Here is a 19,733-nt window from a genome sequence, read left to right on the forward strand (position 1 = left end):
GTGCCTATGGCAAGCTCTGAAATTGCACCCCTGTCCAAACATATGACACCAATATCTTTTATTTCTATTACCTCTGCCAAGGAGATTATGTTTTTACCAGCATTTGTTTGTTTGTCTGTGAGCAACTCTCAACAAAAGTTATGAAAAAATTTTGATGAAACTTTCAAGGAAAGTCAGAAATGATACAGGGACCAACTGATTAGATTTTGGAAGCGATCTGAATCATTGTCTGGATCCAGGACACCATTACGGAAATATCAATTTTTGTGAATAACTATTGAATCAATAATGATATCTTTAAGATCCGAATCATTGTCTGGATCTAGAATGCCATTACACCACTGGCACCCCCCTTCAAGAGGTGCCCAGGGCACCTGTCCTACCTGCCATAACCTAGATATGCCACTGGATTCAAACAATCTAAGGACAAACTTACCATCTCAGGGTATTCAAACATTTAATATTTGTTTAATTTGAATTTCTAGCAGTCCATAGTATACTTTAGACAAATGGGAGATGTAATATTAGTGGGTTAGAGGTGTGCTAATGAATTATCATTATGTGACCATGGTTGGTCTGAAATGGCTTTGGAACCAAGAGTGCTGGAAAATCAGTGATGTACATGTATTCATGACAAAATGTTATTGTAACTACACTTAGAAGTTATTCACAACAATCTTTCATCTCTTGTACAAACCATAATGCCATATTTGCCCAAATCTTATGGAACATAGTGCATCTATTATTTCTGTATATTTATCTATCTGTTTCAAATGATGACCCAGGAAACTAAGAGAAAGGTGATATTATGGAAAATGAAATATTCTAAAGGAGATTACTTTTGATAGGGAAAACTGTAATATCACTGACAATCTGTATACTCATAGCTTTAAAATGAAAAATGGAAAAGATTGTTGGAGTATACTAAAATGAGTGAGTTACACCAATCTTCCTAAATATGAACAGACCATAACAGGACTGACTTATAAACTCTTTTTATATTTTCCATATCATTTCTGTATTTTGAATATCCTTATTCATCAAGCTAAATATTCATCTTAAACCCAAATCCCTATCATCAAGAAATCCATCTCAAATACAAGCATTCTGCCATAATACAACATTATGATGCAACTCTGAGTCATCAGCATGGCTCACTTATAAATTCAAACTTTCTTCTCCAAATGATTTTTTAAGAAACTAATGATAAGCCTTTTTCTCCAAATAATTTTTTAAAAACTAATGATAAGCCCTTTTCTCCAAATAATTTTTCAAAAAACTTATGATAAGCCTTTTTCTCCAAATAATTCTTTAAAAGACTAATGATAAGCCTTTTTCTCCAAATAATTTTTTAAAAAACTAATGAAAAGCCTATGATTTTAAACATGATAAAAGTCAGCTTCCATCTAGCACTCACTGATATGACTAAGCTAATTTATAGCATATGCTTCAATTCATTTTCTTTGTGAGACTTACTTGCTTCAACTTGATATCAGATGTTAGAAAAGACTGGTCAAACAGAGTCTGAACAGATGGCAGATTTAGTTTCTCATCCTTATCAACAAAGAGCTGGTAGTGATAAGCTTCTTGACCTGATGATAGTTGCAAAAGTGGCTCAGCTTGCAGAATCTGAGCCAGCAGGGAGTGAAGAAATTCCTCTGGATCTGTAATAAAGATCTGTTTTGAATTATCTTATATAAACATTCTAATGCATAAACAAATCTTATGAACCATCAACTTGTACTCAAAGAGCCATATTATCAACAATGTGAATCTATCATTATTGCCTCTGCTTCCAATTCTATGAAGTGGATCAAGAAGTTACAGAAATCATTCATGCACATCCTTAAACTGAGTCTAATGTGTTATACTGAAACTTTATAGCTCATACATATAGTTTGTCAATTACTGTATCATAGGAAAAAGTGGAAAGTTTTCATCCTGAAACTTTTCAATAATCATTTACTCTGAACATGCTGAATCATCAGGGATGATATCTTAATTCATTTCTCCAACCACATAAAATGTCTCAAGTGAGTCTGATTAAAAGTCTTTCTTCTAATAATCTCATCTAAATTACCTCCAATCTTTAACATTTCACACAAAGAGTTGGATAACACCATTCTCAAATAATATTTTTTTCTTGTATTTTGAACAACAGTCCTAAAAATCTTCACTTCAATCCTTCCAAATATTTTGCAAGAAACAATCTGCATTGTATAGAAGCATCATGATGATGCAAAACCTTATTTACTTTCCACTGGGAATGGCCACTAAAAATTACTTGGATCTTATACAATGCACAACCAGTTCAAAATTTCAGAAGTAATCTGAATAAAGCAACCCTTATGAAAATATGTATTCTACATGTACCAAACAACAAATTTTGGTAACGATATACAAACATACATGCTCATGTTTGGTATAATATACTTTATAAGCAATTAGAATATCATTTCATTCCTTTATAAGAGGATCTCAGGAGGAAGATGCAAGGGGTGGAAAAGATGGCAAATTAGAGTTGGAGTGACTGTTAGTAAACTTTATACAGAATATGATGTTCTGGAAGAAGGTTAATAGTGTGTAAAAAATAAGAAGACAACTGGGAACATCAGTGAAAAGAGCAAATGGGAAAGTGGCAACAGGCAGCAATGAAGTGAGGAGGAGATGGAGTGAATATTCTGAGGGACTGTTGAAGGTATTTGATAATAGGGAGGCAGATATAGGGTGTTTGGGTTGAGGCGGGATGTGAAATGAGTCATGGAAAGCTTATGTACGATGAAATTTGGCAAGGCAGTCAGAGCTGATGGTATTGCAGTTGAAGTTATTAAGAAAGGGGGTGACTGTGTTGTTGCTTGGTTAGTTGTGTATGGATGGATCATGCTGAGGAGCCTGAAGACTTAAGATGCATGTATAGAGCCAATGCATAAAGACAAGGGGGATAAAGGTGAGAGTACCTGAGAGTGGTGGTTGAGAAGGTGAAGGTATGTCCAGAGCATCAGCCTCAGGAAGAACAATGTGGTATCAGGTATGGTAGAAGATGTGTGGATCAGATGTCTGTGTTAAAGAATGTGGGTGAGAATTAGTTTGAGAAACAGGAATTGTTTGCGGCCTTTATGAATCTGAAGAAAACACATGATAGGGTTGATAAAAATGCCTTGTGGAAGGTGTTAAGAATATATGGTGTAGGAGGAAAGCTACAAGCAACATTGAGAAGTTTTTATTGAGGGCTTGTGCATGAGTAGGAAGGGAGCAGAGTGAGTGGTTCCAAGTGAAGGGTGGTCTACAGCAGAGGTTGTGCAATGTTTATGGATGGGGGGATGAGGAAGGTAAATACAAGTCTTAGAGAGACAGGCAAGTAAGCTGTCTGTAAGGGATGAAGGGGCATGGAAAGTGAGTAAGTTGTTTGCTGTGACAGTACTGGTGGCAGATTTGAATGCAAAATTGCAGAAGTTGGTGACTGAATTTTGAACAGAGTGTGAAAGGCGAAAAGTTGAGAGTAAAGGTGAATAGAAGCAAGTTTATTACATTCAGCAAAGTGGAGGAACAGGTTAGGTGATGTGCAAGTTTGAATTGAGAAAAATTGGGGGCAGAGAAAAATCTTAACACCTGGGAGTGGATATTGCAGCAAACTGAGCTATGGAAATGGAAGTGAGTAGGTCAGGAGTGGAATGTGTCAAAAATGGTAATGTGTGAAGGTATAGTAGTCCTAACAATGTTTAATGGATGCATGGAAATTTTCGGTAGTTTTCTAAGGAAAATAGATTTCCTTCAAAAACCATATTATAAAGATAATTTTTCATGCTGAATACAAATCTGGGATTAAAACATTATTTGGTCGTCTTTAAGATTATTAATAAAGCTGTTAAATGAAGACCATTCTAAGGTATCATTTGATCATATGCATTGTATATTCTGGGTATCTATCAGTAACTGAGAGCATTATGATATAATTTCCATGAGTATTTCAAATATAGAAGTGTTTGAATATGTTATGTTTCAGTTTTGATACAAAAAGTTTTTTGAGCTTGGAGGGCAAAATAGGTAATGTGTGAAGGTATAGTAGTCCTAACAATGTTCTATGGATGCATGACAATTTTTGGTAGTTTTCTATGGAAAATAGATTTCCTTCAAAACCTTAATATATTGATAATTTTTCATGATGAATACAAATCTAGGGTTAAAAAATCATTTGGTTGTCTTTATGATCTTTAATCAATTCATTGACTAAGAACATTATGATATATTCTCTATGATTAATTCAAGTATAGAAGCATTTGAATATCTCAAGTTTCAATTCTGAAACAAAAAGTTTTTTGAGCTAAAAAATACCCCAAACTATTACCTTCAATTTTGGGTAATTTTCTCAGAAAAATAGATTTCCTTTAAGAACTCATCATTAGAAGTATTTTTCATGCTGAATACAAATTTGGTGTTAGAACATCGTTTAGTCGATTTATGACATTCAATTAAGCTCTTAAATGAAGTCAATTTCAAAATATTTTCTGCACCTTTGCATCGTATTAACTGGGTATGTATCGGTAACTGAGAGCATTATGATATATTTTCCATGATTATTTCAACTATAGAAATGTTTGAATATCTTATCTTTCAATTTTGAAACAAAAAGTTTTTTGAACTAAAAAATACCCTGAAATGCAAGAAATGGTGATCAAGTAAAAAAAAAAAAAAACAGTGTGAAGGATAAATATTTTCTGGATAATCTTTCCCCATATTCAGTATTATATTTCAAGACAATGATCTGACTTTTGAAATGCTGATGACAATGAAAATGATTTTCATGAGTATACACTCAACATTATGAGATACTGTTATACAAAAATGCAGTGCCAGATCCCAGGGAAGAGGTCAAATAATTTCATAGGCTCTACAATCATGCTCAAGAGTAGAACAAATCATAACTGTGTGTTCAGGCTGCCAGGGTTCAAGACTTTTCATACTGTAAGGAAGTCAAGTACAAAAAAGTGATATAGGGTGCAATGACAACTGTGAACCACTACTGAACTAAAAAAAATTCTTAGAAGAGCAAATCTTTAAAGAATTAAAGAAAGTGAAGTTAATGATTTTTTTTTTCATCATGCCATAAGACATTTTGCACCTGTATGGACCTAGTAATGGTTAAGCAAAAAGAAAAAACCCTAAGATTTGATTATCTTTTACATGGATGCAGGATAATATATGCATTCAAACTATAATGCTCCTATTTTCAATTAATAGTATAAATACAAACTAGGGAGCGGGTGGCTGGAAATCCTCCCCTCTCTTGTTTTTTTTTTAATTTTCCAAAAGAAGGAACAGAGAAGGGGTCAGGTGAGGATATTCCCTCTAAGGCCCAGTTCTCTGTTCTTAACGCTACCTCGCTAACGCGGGAAATGGCAAATAGTATGAAAAAAAACAAAAAAACAAACTAGATTGCATTAACAAACCTTTTTCTTCTGTAGTAAGTCCTTGTACAGAAGATAGATGATCCAGCATAGTACGTAATTTCATGATGCGATCAGCACGTACAAAGAGGTTGGCACGAAGAGGGTTGACAATTTCTTCTCGCAATACTCGCTGGACCTCATAATAATCCTTAATATCCTGACCCGTTGGTGGACGAAACAGCAAGTTGTCAAACACACTGTTAAATACAAATAAAAAATATTGCAACACTGATGCAAGGCAACATACATACATATAATACCTATCTGTACTGTACAGGAAGGGAGTTATACACTCTTGAATATTTTCTACAATCATTCAACTTCTTAAATACATGAGACTTTGGCATTAACCATGTCCTTAGTCATTCTGATCTGGAGTGGATGGTATTGCAGTTAGATTCATTGAGAATGGGGCATGATGGTGTGGCTGATTGGTTAATCAGGATTTTCAATGAACATATGGATCATGGTGAGGTGCTTGAGGATTGGCAGGATAAAGGTGGGTGTTGAAACTACAGATGCATAAATTTGTTGAGTATACCCGGTAAATTGTATGGCAGGGTTGTCATTGAGATTGTGAAGGAATGTACAGAGGAACAGACTGAGGAGGAGCAGTTTAATTTCAGTAGTGGTAGAGGATGTGCAGCTCAGGTGCTTGCTTTAAAGGATGTGTGTTCAAAATATTCAAAGAAACGGATGGATTTGTATGTGGCATTCATGGATCCATAGAAAGCATATGATAGGGTTGATAGAGATGCCTTGTGGAAGGTCTTAAGAATATAAGGCGTGGGAAGAAATCTGCTGGAAGCAATGAGAAGTTTTCATCAAGGGTGTAAGGCAAGTGTAAAAATAGGAAGAAAGAAGAGTGAATGATTCCAAGTTAAGGTTGGTCTGTGGGGTGTGTGATGTAACCATGTTTGTATATGGATGGGTTGGTGAGGTAGGTAAATGCAAGAAGCTTGGAGAGAGGAGAGCATATGCAGTCTTTGGGTGATGATAGGGCCTGGGAAGTGAGTCAGTTGTTTGCTGATGATACAACACTGGTAGCAGATTCACATGAGAAACTACAGAAGTTGGTGACTGAGTCTGGAAGAGTGTGAGAAAGTAGAAAGTTATGAGTAAATGTGAGTAAAAGCAAGGTTATCAGGTTTAGCAGGGTTGAAGGACAGGTAAACTGGGGTGTGAGTTTGAATGGAGAAAAATTGAAGGAAGGGAAATGTATTAGATACCTGGGGATTGATATGGCAGCCAATGGAACTATGGAAGCAGATGTGAGTCATAGAGTACAATGGATGTGAGCAAATGAGACCTTTTCTTCATTTGTCCCTGGCATTACCTTGGTAACACAGGAAAAAGCGAGCAAGCATGAAAAATCTCGTAAAATGAAACTATTCTTGCTATAATCAATGTGATGCAACAATATTTTTTCATAACAGCAAAACTATCAAAGTTTATAATATCACCAGCAGCTCAAGTCAGATGCAGTGTTGAGAAGGTCAAACTAGAGCTGGCAATACTGCTTCTAATTTTACCAGAAAACTTTCCGTCTTATCTTGGTCAACTTTTGATAATGAGAATTTCATTGTCCAAAATCACTCAATGTGATCCAAAGATGGATCATTATCATCATATTATTCAGAATAATTTTCTGCCTAGTCCTCTACATCTAGCTAAAAGAAGCTCAATTTCCTTCTTAGCAATACACTCTAGAAAATGTGCTCTCACTGGTAAGGCTGAAGGAAAACTAACTGTGAGGAGAAATTACTGTGCACTGCCATCTCAGCCACCACTCAGATCGGTGCAAGGCCTTGAAATTGAGGTGTAAAACTTGATGTGTAAATATCCATCTAGAGGCACTGCTTAGCTCATGTAAATATCTGTGGGTAGGCTTTAAGGTGTTGCACTCTTCTGCTTTCTGAAATCTTATACTGAACCACATTCTTTATTCTCATCCTTTACCCTTTGTTTGCATCCAATGGTATCCATGTTCCAACTTCTTTGAAGATTTCAAAGAACCTTCCACAAAAGTGATCTACTCTTTGGTTACAGAACTCCAATCTCCTATTTACATTTTCAAAGACCTTGTTCAGCTCTGTGGATGCCAAGATTATACTCCCTCACTGAGAATTGTTACCCTTCTAATCCCCCTGTTGTGTTCCCTTTAATCATATACTCAATCTCAAACATCATGTGATCACTTTTTCTAACTAGTGTATCATATCTGATATATGTAACTTCCATACAACAATGTATTTGTAATCAATTAATGGTACAGTATGAGGAGAGTTCTACACTTATATGGCCCTATCTCTTGAACTTTCTATAACATCTAACAGCTTTTCAAAAATTTCAGTGTTTAACCTGTGTGTGTGTGTGTGTGTGTGTGTGTGTGTGTGTGTGTGTGTGTGTGTACAGATCAAGGGGTGGGCATGAGAGGATAGCAAAAGTACATATAACTAATAAAAGTGAATTTTCCCTGAACTTTAATTATGCAGTCTTTACCTTGTAAAAGCAAACATGCTAAAGAGGGTAGCATCCAGATAGCAGGAATTTTGATGACCTTGAATACCACGATTCTTGCCAAACATTGCCTGTACCTCATCAGGGGTTGAGAGTGGTGCTACACTTCCTCCAACTGGCTGACAATCCATGCTGCCAAATGCTGCCAAGAATTAGGGTAGAGCAGTTATAATCTATCTTGGTAAAAAGGAGTCCAATCTTAAAAGAAACAATAAAATCTTATTTGGCAGTGAAGAGCATACAATTCTTAAATATCTAATTCACTTTATGTTCATGAAACACAAAAGGGTAGAAATACATTTACAAATAACTCCCCAATCTTAAATGTTCTGGAAGCACAAGAAATAAATGTCATTTGATCTTCACAACAATCTTCACAATACACAAACATGTGTTAATGCTACTGTATCAGAATAACATGCACATGCAAAAATTAGAATGTTAAAAAAAGACACACTAACACAAAATCTACAGCAAACCATTGTTAAAACATTAGCACATCAAATGTATCAAAGTTTTTGGAAATACACACTGACTGAATTTAGCATCACGAAAACATTGCCACAATAAATTTTCAATATAAAAGAACATGACTGGAGATAAAGATGCTGGTAAAAAGATGGACTGCACATTACTGTGTCACATGGATACCATATAAAGACTTATGCTAAGCCTTTACAGAATCAGCATCATACTCAGCAATAAGCATACTCAAAATAAACACAATTATAATCAGAAAGCTGGAAATCTTGAAATACCTCGAGATGATCTCCCTGGAAGAAAAAGTAAAACTTGCTTGGCATATCATTTTGATAGTCATTAAACATCTTCATTAGCTGTAAGGCCACTTTGCCATCAAAAATATTTCTGAAGTATAAAAAATTACCTTTTTACCAAATGCATGTCCCATGAGCATAAAAGAACACCTAACTAAAATGTCTTCACTTGATTTGAATTTCATCCACCAAACTGACTCCAAGATGGATTAATACTCATTCACAGAGATCCAAAAACCATATAGCAACCTATCCAGGCTTATGAAGCCACTAGTGTAGAAGTATTCACCTCCCAGCCACTAGCCTTAAATGATACTACTCACCAAGGTCAGTCCCTTGGGCCAGCTACTATAAGTACTCAAGGAGTGATTTTTCAAAAAGAAAATGGGGTTGGAGGGGACGGGAATATAAAAGAATGCTGAAAGGTCTCTCACTTTGGTAAGGAAGTGTTTTTCATACTTCAAACTCTGTCTCTGTCACCTCTAGACTGAACCCTATGAGCACTGAAAAGTATACCCCATGAAAGAGGTAGGGCTTCAGAAAATTTTACACTTTAGATATTGAGGCCTCTAATCAGGAACTTCTTCCAAAGGTGGCATTGCCATAGCTGTATTAATAATGTTAACCAAATCTACCAGTAAATAATGGTTTTTTGCCTGCTAAGATGTTTGCTGAATGTGAAAGGCCTCTCATATGTCCCATCTCATGAAAAATTCATCAAGAAATCCAAGGTAAAGGCCACTTCTCTTAGGTCATGGGCTCTGGCACTCTCCCTTGGTTATGAAAAAGGTACCACCTTTTTGATCCACCAAGAAATATTTCTTAAAGACAAAGATATCCCAAGGGGCCAGTATGCAGTCTGTTGGGGATCAAGGGCCTGGGATGTGAGTCAAGAGTTCTTCAATGATGATACAGCACTAGTGGCTGATTTGAGTAAGAAACTGCAGTTGTTGACTGGGTTTGGAAAAGTGTGTGAAAGGAGAAAGCTGAGATTAAATGTGAATAAGAGTAAGGTTATCAGGTTCAGCAAGGTTGAGGAACAAGTTACTTGGGATGTAAGTTTGAATGGAGAAAAATTGGAGGAAGTGAAGTGTTTTTGATGCCTGGGGGTGGATTTGGCAGCAAAAGGAACCATGGAAGTGGAAGTAATCACAGGGTGGGGGAAGTAACAAAGGTTCTGGGAGTGATGAAGAATGTGTGGAAAGAAAGTTATCTCAAAGAGCAAAATTGGACATGTTTGAAGGAATCTATTGATATCATATGGGTGCGAGGCATGTGCTATAGACAGTTGTACAGAGGAGGGTGGATGTGTTAGAAATGAAATGCTTGAAGACAATATGTGATGTGATGTGGTTTGATCGAGTAAGTAATGAAAGGGTAAGAGAGATGTGTTGTAATAAAAAGAAAGTGGTTGAGAGAGCAGAGGAGGATGTTGGAATGGTTTGGACATATGGAATGAATGAGTGAAAAAGGTTGACAAAGAGGATATATGTGTCAGAGGTGGAGGGAACAAGGAAAAGCAAGAGACCAAATTGGAGATGGAAGGATGGAGTGAAAAAGAATTTGAGCAATTGGGGCCTGATCAATGTGGTAAACTGGGGTCTACATGCTGTCAATGGACTGAACAAGAGCATGTAAAACATTTGGGGTAAGCTGTGAAAAGGTCTGTGGATGTGGACAGGAAGATGTGGTTTTGGTGCATTACACATGACAGCTAGAGACTGAATGTGAGCGAATGGGGACTTTCTTTGTCTGTTTTCCTAGCACTACCTAGTTGAAGTAGGGGGTGGCGATGCTGTTTACTGTGGGGTGGGGTGGGGTGGCGCTAGGTATGGATGAAGGCAAGCAAATATGAATATGTACATGTGTATTTACATATATGTCTAAGTAAGTGTATTATTTATTATATATTCATTTTGCTTCGTCACTGTCTCCCGCATTAGCGAGGTAGCGCAAGGAAACAGACGAAAGAAATGGCCCAACCCACCCACATACACATGTATTTACATACACGTCCACACACGCAAATATACATAACTATACATCTCCATGTACACATACATATACACACACAGACATATACATATATACACATGTACATAATCCATACTGTCTGCCTTTATTTATTCCCAACGCCACCTCGCCACACATGAAATAACAACCCCCTCCCCCCTCATGTGTGCAAGGTAGCGCTAGGAAAAGACAACAAAGGCCCCATTCGTTCACACTCAGTCTCTAGCTGTCATGTAATAATGCACCGAAACCACAGCTCCCTTTCCACATCCAGGCCCCACACAACTTTCCATGGTTTACCCCAGACGCTTCACATGCCCTAGGTCAATCCACTGACAGCACATCGACCCCGATATACCACATCGTTCCAATTCACTCTATTCCTTGCACGCCTTTCACCCTTATGCATGTTCAGGCCCCGATTACTCAAAATCTTTTTCACTGCATCTTTCCACCTTCAATTTGGTCTCCCACTTCTCCTCCTTTCCTCCACCCCTGACACATATATCCTCTTGGTCAATCTTTCCCCACTCATTCTCTCCATGTGACCAAACCATTTCAAAACACCCTCTTCTGCCCTCTCAACCACACTTTTTATTACCATACATCTCTCTTACCCTTTCATTACTAACTCGATCAAATATATATATATATATATATATATATATATATATATATATATATATATATATATATATATTTTCTATATATATATATATATATATATATATATATATATATATATATATATATATATATATATATATACGCCCATATACACACATATACATACATATACATCTTTTCTTTCTTTCATACTATTCGCCATTTCCCGCATTAGCGAGGTAGCGTTAAGAACAGAGGACTGGGCCTTAGAGGGAATATCCTCACCTGGCCCCCTTCTCTGTTCCTTCTTTTGGAAAATTAAAAAAAAAACGAGAGGGGGAGGATTTCCAGCCACCCGCTCCCTCCCCTTTTAGTCGCCTTCTATGACACGCAGGGAATACATGGGAAGTATTCTTTCTCCCCTATCCCCAGGGATATATACATATATACATATAAACATATATATATACATATACATACACAGACATATACATATATACACATGTACATATTCATACTTGCTTGCCTTTATCCATTCCTGTCACTACCCTGTCCCACTGGAAACAACATCGTTCACTACCCCCACTTCTGTGAGGTAGTGCCAAAAAAACAGACAATATATATGTTATGTCTGAGGTGAGGGAGAAGAAATTCTACTTCCATATTCCCTATATGTTGTACAAAGCAATTAAAAGGAGAGAAAACGGCTGGAAATCCGTACCTTCTAGTATTTCAATTTCTAAAAGAAGGAACAGAAAAAGGAGCCATGCAGGGAGTGCTCATCTTTTAAATGTGTGTGAATGTAACTGGGATGAAAAGAGAGGAGAGGTAAGAGTATTTCTGAGAAAAAACCAGGATGTTCTGGCTCTGAGTGAAACAAAGCTCAAGGATAAAGAGGAACAATGGTTTGGAAAGTCTTAGGATCAAAGTCAGGGTTTGGTGAGAGTAGCACTACTCCTGAAGCAAGAGTTATGAAGTGTGCGATAGAGTGTCAGGAAGTGAATTCTAGATTGATGTGGGTATCATTCAAAGCAAATTACAAGAGATGGGTGATTATTAGCCCTTATGCACCTTACCATGAGAAAGATCATGAGAAGCATGAGTTTTGGAAGCAACTGAGTAAGTATATCAGCAGTTTTGATGTAAGATACCGAGTATCAATGATGGGTAATTTAAATGTGAAGGTTAGTAATGTGGCAGAGGAGGTATTACTGGGGAGCATGGGGTATTCAGTGTCATACGTGAAAATGGCGAACAGCTTGAGGGGTTATGTGCTTGAATAAAAGGACAGGCGATTGGGAATACCTGGTTCAAAAAGAGGGGTATACACAAGTATACATACATGAGTAAGAGAAATGGTCAGTGAGCATTACTGGATTACATATCAATTGATAGGCATAAAAAAGAGAGCCTTTTGGATGTGTGTTGAGAGGGGCATCTGATGGGATGTCTGATCACTATCTTGTGAAAGTAAGGGAGAAGATTTGTCAAGGTTTATGGAAAAGAGGAATAAGACATAGTTTCTCTATAAACATTAATCTGTCTAAAAAGAAACTTAAAGGTGTAGAATAAGTAAAGAGTTGTAGTCTGCTGTATTAGTATATTGACTTCATGGATACCTGACTAACCAAGCCAGTCCTCAATGCTCAAACAATGAAGTATTTCAAAATAGCTATGATTTCTACCATCACACAATCAAAAGACAAGCACACTGATCCAACATGTCTGAAGGCTAAAAGCAGAGTGAAAAACTATAGACTGATGAAAGCAACAATCAACAGGCCTATACTACTGAGGCATGTACGAGTGATGAGGATTGGTGACTAAGGCAGATGCCACCTGCAACTCTGTACCAGTGATGCTATACGCCTGGAAAGGTTGATGAACAGTCATTAGATCTCTATTAACCAGCATCTGCTGGCCTCACAGATATTCCAATGTTCAAATAAGGTGATATTCTAGTAGGATAAAAATATTGTGATTCCTGTAAACAACAGCTCTCTCCAATGCTCACAAGTATTAGTTTAAAAGTGAGAGATTATACTGGAAGCTTCAGCTTTTAAGAAATAAAAAAAGATGCTTCACTATTCAATTTTGGTTTACCTATTTTCACGACTCAAAAATTCTAAGGGAAATGCCTTGTGCAAATGTAAAATTTGTCACTGCTCAAACATGATACATTATCCCAGAATGACCTGGTGTGACATTAGAGAAAAACAAATCCTGCACATGCTATATATATTACAGTACATATAATATGCTTCTCACATAAAGACTGTTAAGATCACATGTATACCTTATGAGGTTATGCAACAGTCATTCACATAAAGGTGGAAGCATTATAAAAAAAAAAAAATCCCTGCTTATAAGCAAAAATAAAACATAAGGCAGTTTTCAGTGTAACATAAACCAGTAAAAGATATTAAATATGATTGACAAGAAAAGCTTCATAAAGTAAAGGTGGATGAAATGGCTTAAATATCCTGTAAGTGGGAATGGTAAGGGTTAGTTGGCTGTGAGTACTGAATATGAAATGTGCTATAATGATAACCTTCTCAGCCTTTACTTAGTTTATATGAACACATGGTTTAATATTACAAGTACAGATGATTTACTAATGAGAAGGGCTTAAGTTCATTTTGAATGATCAACTGTGGATACCACTGTAAAATGGAGACTAAATGGAGGAATATTTGCTTGTCCTTCTGTACACAAAACAAGACTCCATCATGGTACAAGAGCAAGGGGAGGAAAGAAATGTAAAAGGTGAAAGCGAAAAAAATCTACTGAGATATGTTAAGATCTATGAAGAAGTGAATATATGTTACAGCAGCTTTAGCAAAAGAATAATCTAGAGTAAAAGAGTGTGAAAGTCTCAAGAGTCAAATATTCACCATGTGAACTTAAACACACGCTTTTCAAAAGCTCAGCATTGACTTTTTAAGGATATTCCTAGCTTGCCCATCATCTGTGTAGTCATGATTCGGTAATCTAAAGGTGAACAAGTTTAATTTAAGAGGCGAAAGCCCTAAGGTAACTCTTCTCATAAAAATTACCACCTAGGAGGCTCTTTTATCAAAGTCTTGGGAATTGTTGTGACTTAGGTAGCACTCACCTAAAATAACAGACAGCATCTGATAACTTTAAAAGAAAATTGAGAATGGGACAAAAAACTTGCAATTCTTTTCATTCTTGTTCACCACTTCCCACCTAGTGAGGTAATGCCAGGGACAGATGAAGAATGATCTCATTTGCTATCATCCACTTTCTAGTTGTCATGTATAATGCACCAAAACTAGAGCATCCTATCCACGAAAAGGCCCCACAGACCATTCCATGGTTTCCCGTGACTGTTTCATTTGCAGTGTTAAGCCCAATGACAGCATGTCACTCCTGCATACCATATTGCTCAAATTCACTCTATACTGTGTACACTTCACACCCTCCTGCAAGCTCAGGCTCTGAACACAAAGCATCTTTCACACCATCCAGTTACCTCCTCCATTGGGTCTCCCTTTTCCTTGTTCCCTCCACTTATAACAGGTATACCCTCTTGGTCATCCTCTCTTCACCCACCCTTTCCAAATGTCCAAATCTTTTCAGTGCACTCACTTCAGCTCTCTCATACAGACTCTTCTTATTACCATGCCTCTCTCTTGTCCTATCATTTCTCATTCTATTAACTCTCCTCACACCACATAATGTCCAACATTTCATTTCTAATACAACCACTCTCCTCCATAATTTGTCATCTAGGGTCCATGATTTTCATCCATACAACACTGTCAGGATTACCATATCATCAAACACACCTTTCTTTGCCCTTACAGACAGTGACCCCTCTTTCCATGCATTCCTTAATACTCCCTGGTTCTTCATCCCCTACCCATCCTACAGTTCACTTAAGTTCTCATGATTCCATCTGCTGCCATGTCCACTCCCAAATATCTAAAACATTCCACTTCCTCAAGTTCTCTCCATTCAAACTCACACCCCAACTACCCTGTTTCTCTCCACTATCAAATATAATAACCTTGCTTTTATTCACATTTACTCACTTTCTCCTTTCACACACTCTCCCAAAATCAGAAATTATTCTACAAATTTGAATGGCTTATCATGAATCTTTGTTGCTTACCATAAACAGTTCAATGAACTCATACTCAAACCTTTCCCCATCAAATTTTATCCTCAGTGAAACAGCTTAATATCAAGGCAAAACAACAGACTGTGGTAAAAATTAACAATGGTATAATTCAGCCCAACACCTCTGTACACAGTTCAGTCTTAACCATAACAGTGTTTAAAATGTTATGATAAGTAAAACCAAGTCAATGTGACCTATGATGAAAAACGCCCTTAAATTAGCCCCTGACAACCAGATTTCTGATATAAAGAATTCCCAACAGACCAAACTTGAAATGCACTGGAGTTTGGTGGCTACCTAATGTGCACTAACCTTTAAACTAACAGGGATAGTTTCAAAAAGGAAGTTCCATGGATTCCTTGCACTTCTCTTACTGCTTTGGGAACCACAGTTTATTCAACCAGAATGGAATTATCAACACAATCCAACTGAGTAATGGTCTGTTTGAAACCATTAAAAGGAGATACTGTGGATAAAACAGGCAGAGACATCTCCAACTATTCTCGTTGAAACTGAGTGCATCTCATTTTGTTTGCAAACAGATCTGAAATGGGACCCATCAATCAGATTTTTTTAATTGACTGCCACTATAACCAAATCCAATTATGGATAATGCTTAAACAAACAGATTCACATAACAAAATCTCAGTCCAGTTGCCACCCTGCTTCCAACTGATCTACCTAGCACATGGCATTTACTATAATGATGCCTGATTGGACCTACCACCTTCACACAAAACTGTCTACTTTAAATGAATATGACCATGCAAGAATCTATATTAGATAACTTTACCAGTGACCTGGTAAACTGGTGACTCAGTGAGTGTTTCTGGAACGGGATGTGTCACAGCTGAGGTCGCCTAGCCCAAACATCGTGACACTGATATATATTCCAACTCTGAACAACGACGTAGTGAATCAACAGCTCAGCACTTTGCGTAAATCTTCTCAAATGTTTTAAAGGGTCAAGAGATGAGGTCGCCAAATAAACACACCATGACAATAACAGAAACAAACTCAAACAAGATCCTCATCATGTCACCACTGTCAATGAGACCTCCTCCCACCCAAACTCTATTGAAAGACATCTGTCACCACAATCACCATGATCCAATCAGTGCTCATACAAAAAGATAACAAGAATAGTTTTATACCTATAACAGTGAATTTAATAAAATAATCCATGAACAAGTGTACAATTAAGCAAACAAATAACTTAGTATTCTCTTAATTATGTGAATGTCAGCTCCTTAATTACACTATCTCAACAAACACTCACCATTAAATAATGTTTGTCAACCACAATATGACTGCAATTCAATTAAGGAGTAATTTTCAATAAACTCTCAAATAATCACAACTAAATACATAATGTATAAACCAAAGACTTTACTTAGTAAAACCTACTGTAATATGCAGATATCCTTTAATCATGTGCTTATCCAAAGTGTAAAAGTATCCAGTCCCACCTTGATCTTAAGCTCTCCTGTGTTTAATCAAAGACTTACAATCATAACTCCACAGTTCTGTAACATCTCAAATGTATATCTTCAGCTGAATGACTGCCTGAATTCAATAAACCTTTCTTTAGTTAACTACTTATTTATGTATAATATATTGGGACAGCAGTAACAGACTCTGCCTACTTGTGGAAAATCACCTTTGGCATGGTTGCAGTCTGAGAACAACCTTATCAAAGAACCATGAGCTCACTCCAAGCAAGTCCATCCCTACCATGCTATTGACTGTGGTGTTGAAGCTGTGGGAAACCCTGTTGGAGGGGCCCTGGGGATATATAATAACAATAATAGCAACAATCATATTTCCTTTATATGTCTGCTATTTCTTACATTAGTGAGATAATGCCAGGATCAGATGAAGAAAATGGCCTTATTCACTTACATCCACTTTCTAGCCATCACTTATAATACACTGTAACCAGGGCTGCCTATCCACAACCAGGATACATAAACCTTTCTGTGGTTTCTTCCAACTGCTCCATACACCATGGTTCAACCTATTAACAGCATGTCATCCCCTGTACACTACATTGCTCCAACTTGCTCTATCCCTTGCACTGTTTGCACCCTTATGCATGAGCAGACGCTCAGCCTTAGAAGCATCTTTCACCCCACTCTTCCAATTCCTCCTTCGGTCTCCCTTTCATTGTTCCCTTCTCCTCTGACACATATGCCTTCTTTGTCATCCTTTCCTCACGCATCCTTGCTTTACGTCCAAACAATTTCAGCAAACCTCTTTTGCTCTCTCAAACATACTCCTCTTACTACTACATCTCTCTATTACCCTATCATTTCTCAGTCTATCAACTCTCTTCATATCACAAATTGTCCTCATACATTTAACTTCCAACACATTTACACTATCTTTTACATTTCTGTCTAAGGTTCACACCTCACATCCATATAGCACTGATGGGACTACTATACAATCAATCATATCCACCTTTGCTCTCTTAAACATACTCCTGTTACTACTACATATCTCTCTCACCCTATCATTTCTCAGTCTATCAACTCTCTTCATATCACAAATTGTCCTCGTACATTTAACTTCCAACACATTTACACTATCCTTTACATTTCTGTCTAAGGTCCACACTTCACATCTATATAGCACCGATGGGACTACTATACAATCAATCACATCCACCTTTGCCCTTCAAGACAATGACCACTTATTCTGCACATTCCTTTACACCCTCACCCTCTCTATGGCTCACTTCAGCTCCTATGGTTCCCTTTGCTGTCATATCCACTCCAGATATCTAAAACATTTCACCTCCTCTATGTTCTTTTCATTCTAACTCCAAAATTACCCCTCTCCTTTCACAGCTAAACCTAATTACCTTGCTTTTATTAACATCTACTCCCAACTTTCTCCTCTTATACATTCTCCCAAACTCAGACACCAGCATCAGAAGCTTTTCAGTTGAATATGCCACAAAGGAATTCAAACAGCAACAGACTACTGGGTCCTTCTGAGGCTGTTTGTGATGGGGAAGATAACATAAATTTACAGATTAGTGTGGTAAATGTTAGAAGGCATATGGATAATGAAAAAAAAAGAATAACCTGCAAATTTTCATAGTGACTAAGGAGGTGCAAATAATGTAAGTTATGGAAGAAGCAACATATTAATCAAGTCTATTCTTAAAGGTATCTATAACATTGCTTTCAAGCAAACTAATTGGCAAATCATTCTATATGTTAGCAATCCTGAGAAAACAAATAAGGACTTCAGCTCATTCAAGGTAAAACATTTGCCCACAAGTTTGTATCCACTACTACAAGTAAAATCTGGCAAATCAAGTCTTAAGTAACTTGATATATCAAGATTATCAAAGCCTTTGATAACCCTGAATACTTGCACAAGATCACCTCTTAACCTTCTCTTTTCTAAGCTAAATAGATTCAAGTCATTTAATCTGCTCTTGTAGGATTTGTGTCTCAATCTGGGACTATCTTGATAGCTCGACACTGTACTCTCTCCAAAACTGAACACAATATTCAAGATGTGGATAAACCAGTGAATCATAGAGATCAAGACTGATATCCTTGAACTTAAATTTGAAGACCCTTCCCCAAGTTCAAGAATCTAGTTCACTCTTTTCACTGCTTCTGTGTACTGCTTACTTGGTTTTAGTTCACCAGAGATTATTATGCCTGAGTCTTTTTCCTCATTTACCTTTAGCAGTTCAACAGAATGTATTTCATCTTTTTTTTGTTAGATGAGACAGCAAGGGAAGCTGAGGCCCTAATCAAGGCCATACAATTAATGTTATATATCTATATTCTATCCATTATAATTGAATGCCTTTTGCCCGTGTCATTATTTTATTCATTATACTTTGTCGCTGTCTCCAGTGTCAGTGAGGCAGCGCAAGGAAACAGACGAAAGAATGGCCCAACCCACCCAAATACTTAGTCTCTATCTCCCGCGTTGGCGAGGTAGTGCAAGGAAACAGACAAAAGAATGGCCCAACACACCCACACACACACATATATACATAAACACCCATACACGCACATATACATAACCTATACATTTCAACGTATACACACATATGCTATACAGACATATACGTATATGCACGTGTACACATCCACACTTGCTGCCTTCATCCATTCCTATCGCCACCCCACCACACATGAAATGGCACCCCCCCTCCCCCGCCGCACGTGCGTGAGGTAGCACTAGGGAAAA

General features: G+C 37.2%; 1 protein-coding gene across 10 annotated transcripts in view; it reads right to left on the bottom strand.

The window, feature by feature from the left end:
- CYLD (ubiquitin carboxyl-terminal hydrolase CYLD) overlaps positions 1-19,733 on the bottom strand; it is a 187,379-nt gene that overhangs the window by 24,072 nt on the left and 143,574 nt on the right. For 7 of the 10 annotated variants that reach the window (XM_071675141.1, XM_071675139.1, XM_071675149.1 and 4 more), the window contains 4 exons: positions 8,726-8,740; positions 7,950-8,109; positions 5,448-5,644; positions 1,477-1,664 (listed from right to left, as the gene is read on the bottom strand). In XM_071675141.1, the coding sequence (XP_071531242.1) occupies positions 1,477-1,664; positions 5,448-5,644; positions 7,950-8,109; positions 8,726-8,740 (560 nt within the window). The remainder of the gene's footprint in view (positions 1-1,476; positions 1,665-5,447; positions 5,645-7,949; positions 8,110-8,725; positions 8,741-19,733) is intronic. The other 3 variants (XM_071675144.1, XM_071675150.1, XM_071675148.1) reach the window with 1 other exon arrangement.

The sequence above is a fragment of the Panulirus ornatus genome, chromosome 20 (assembly GCF_036320965.1).
Source record: "Panulirus ornatus isolate Po-2019 chromosome 20, ASM3632096v1, whole genome shotgun sequence".
Lineage (NCBI taxonomy): Eukaryota > Metazoa > Arthropoda > Malacostraca > Decapoda > Palinuridae > Panulirus > Panulirus ornatus.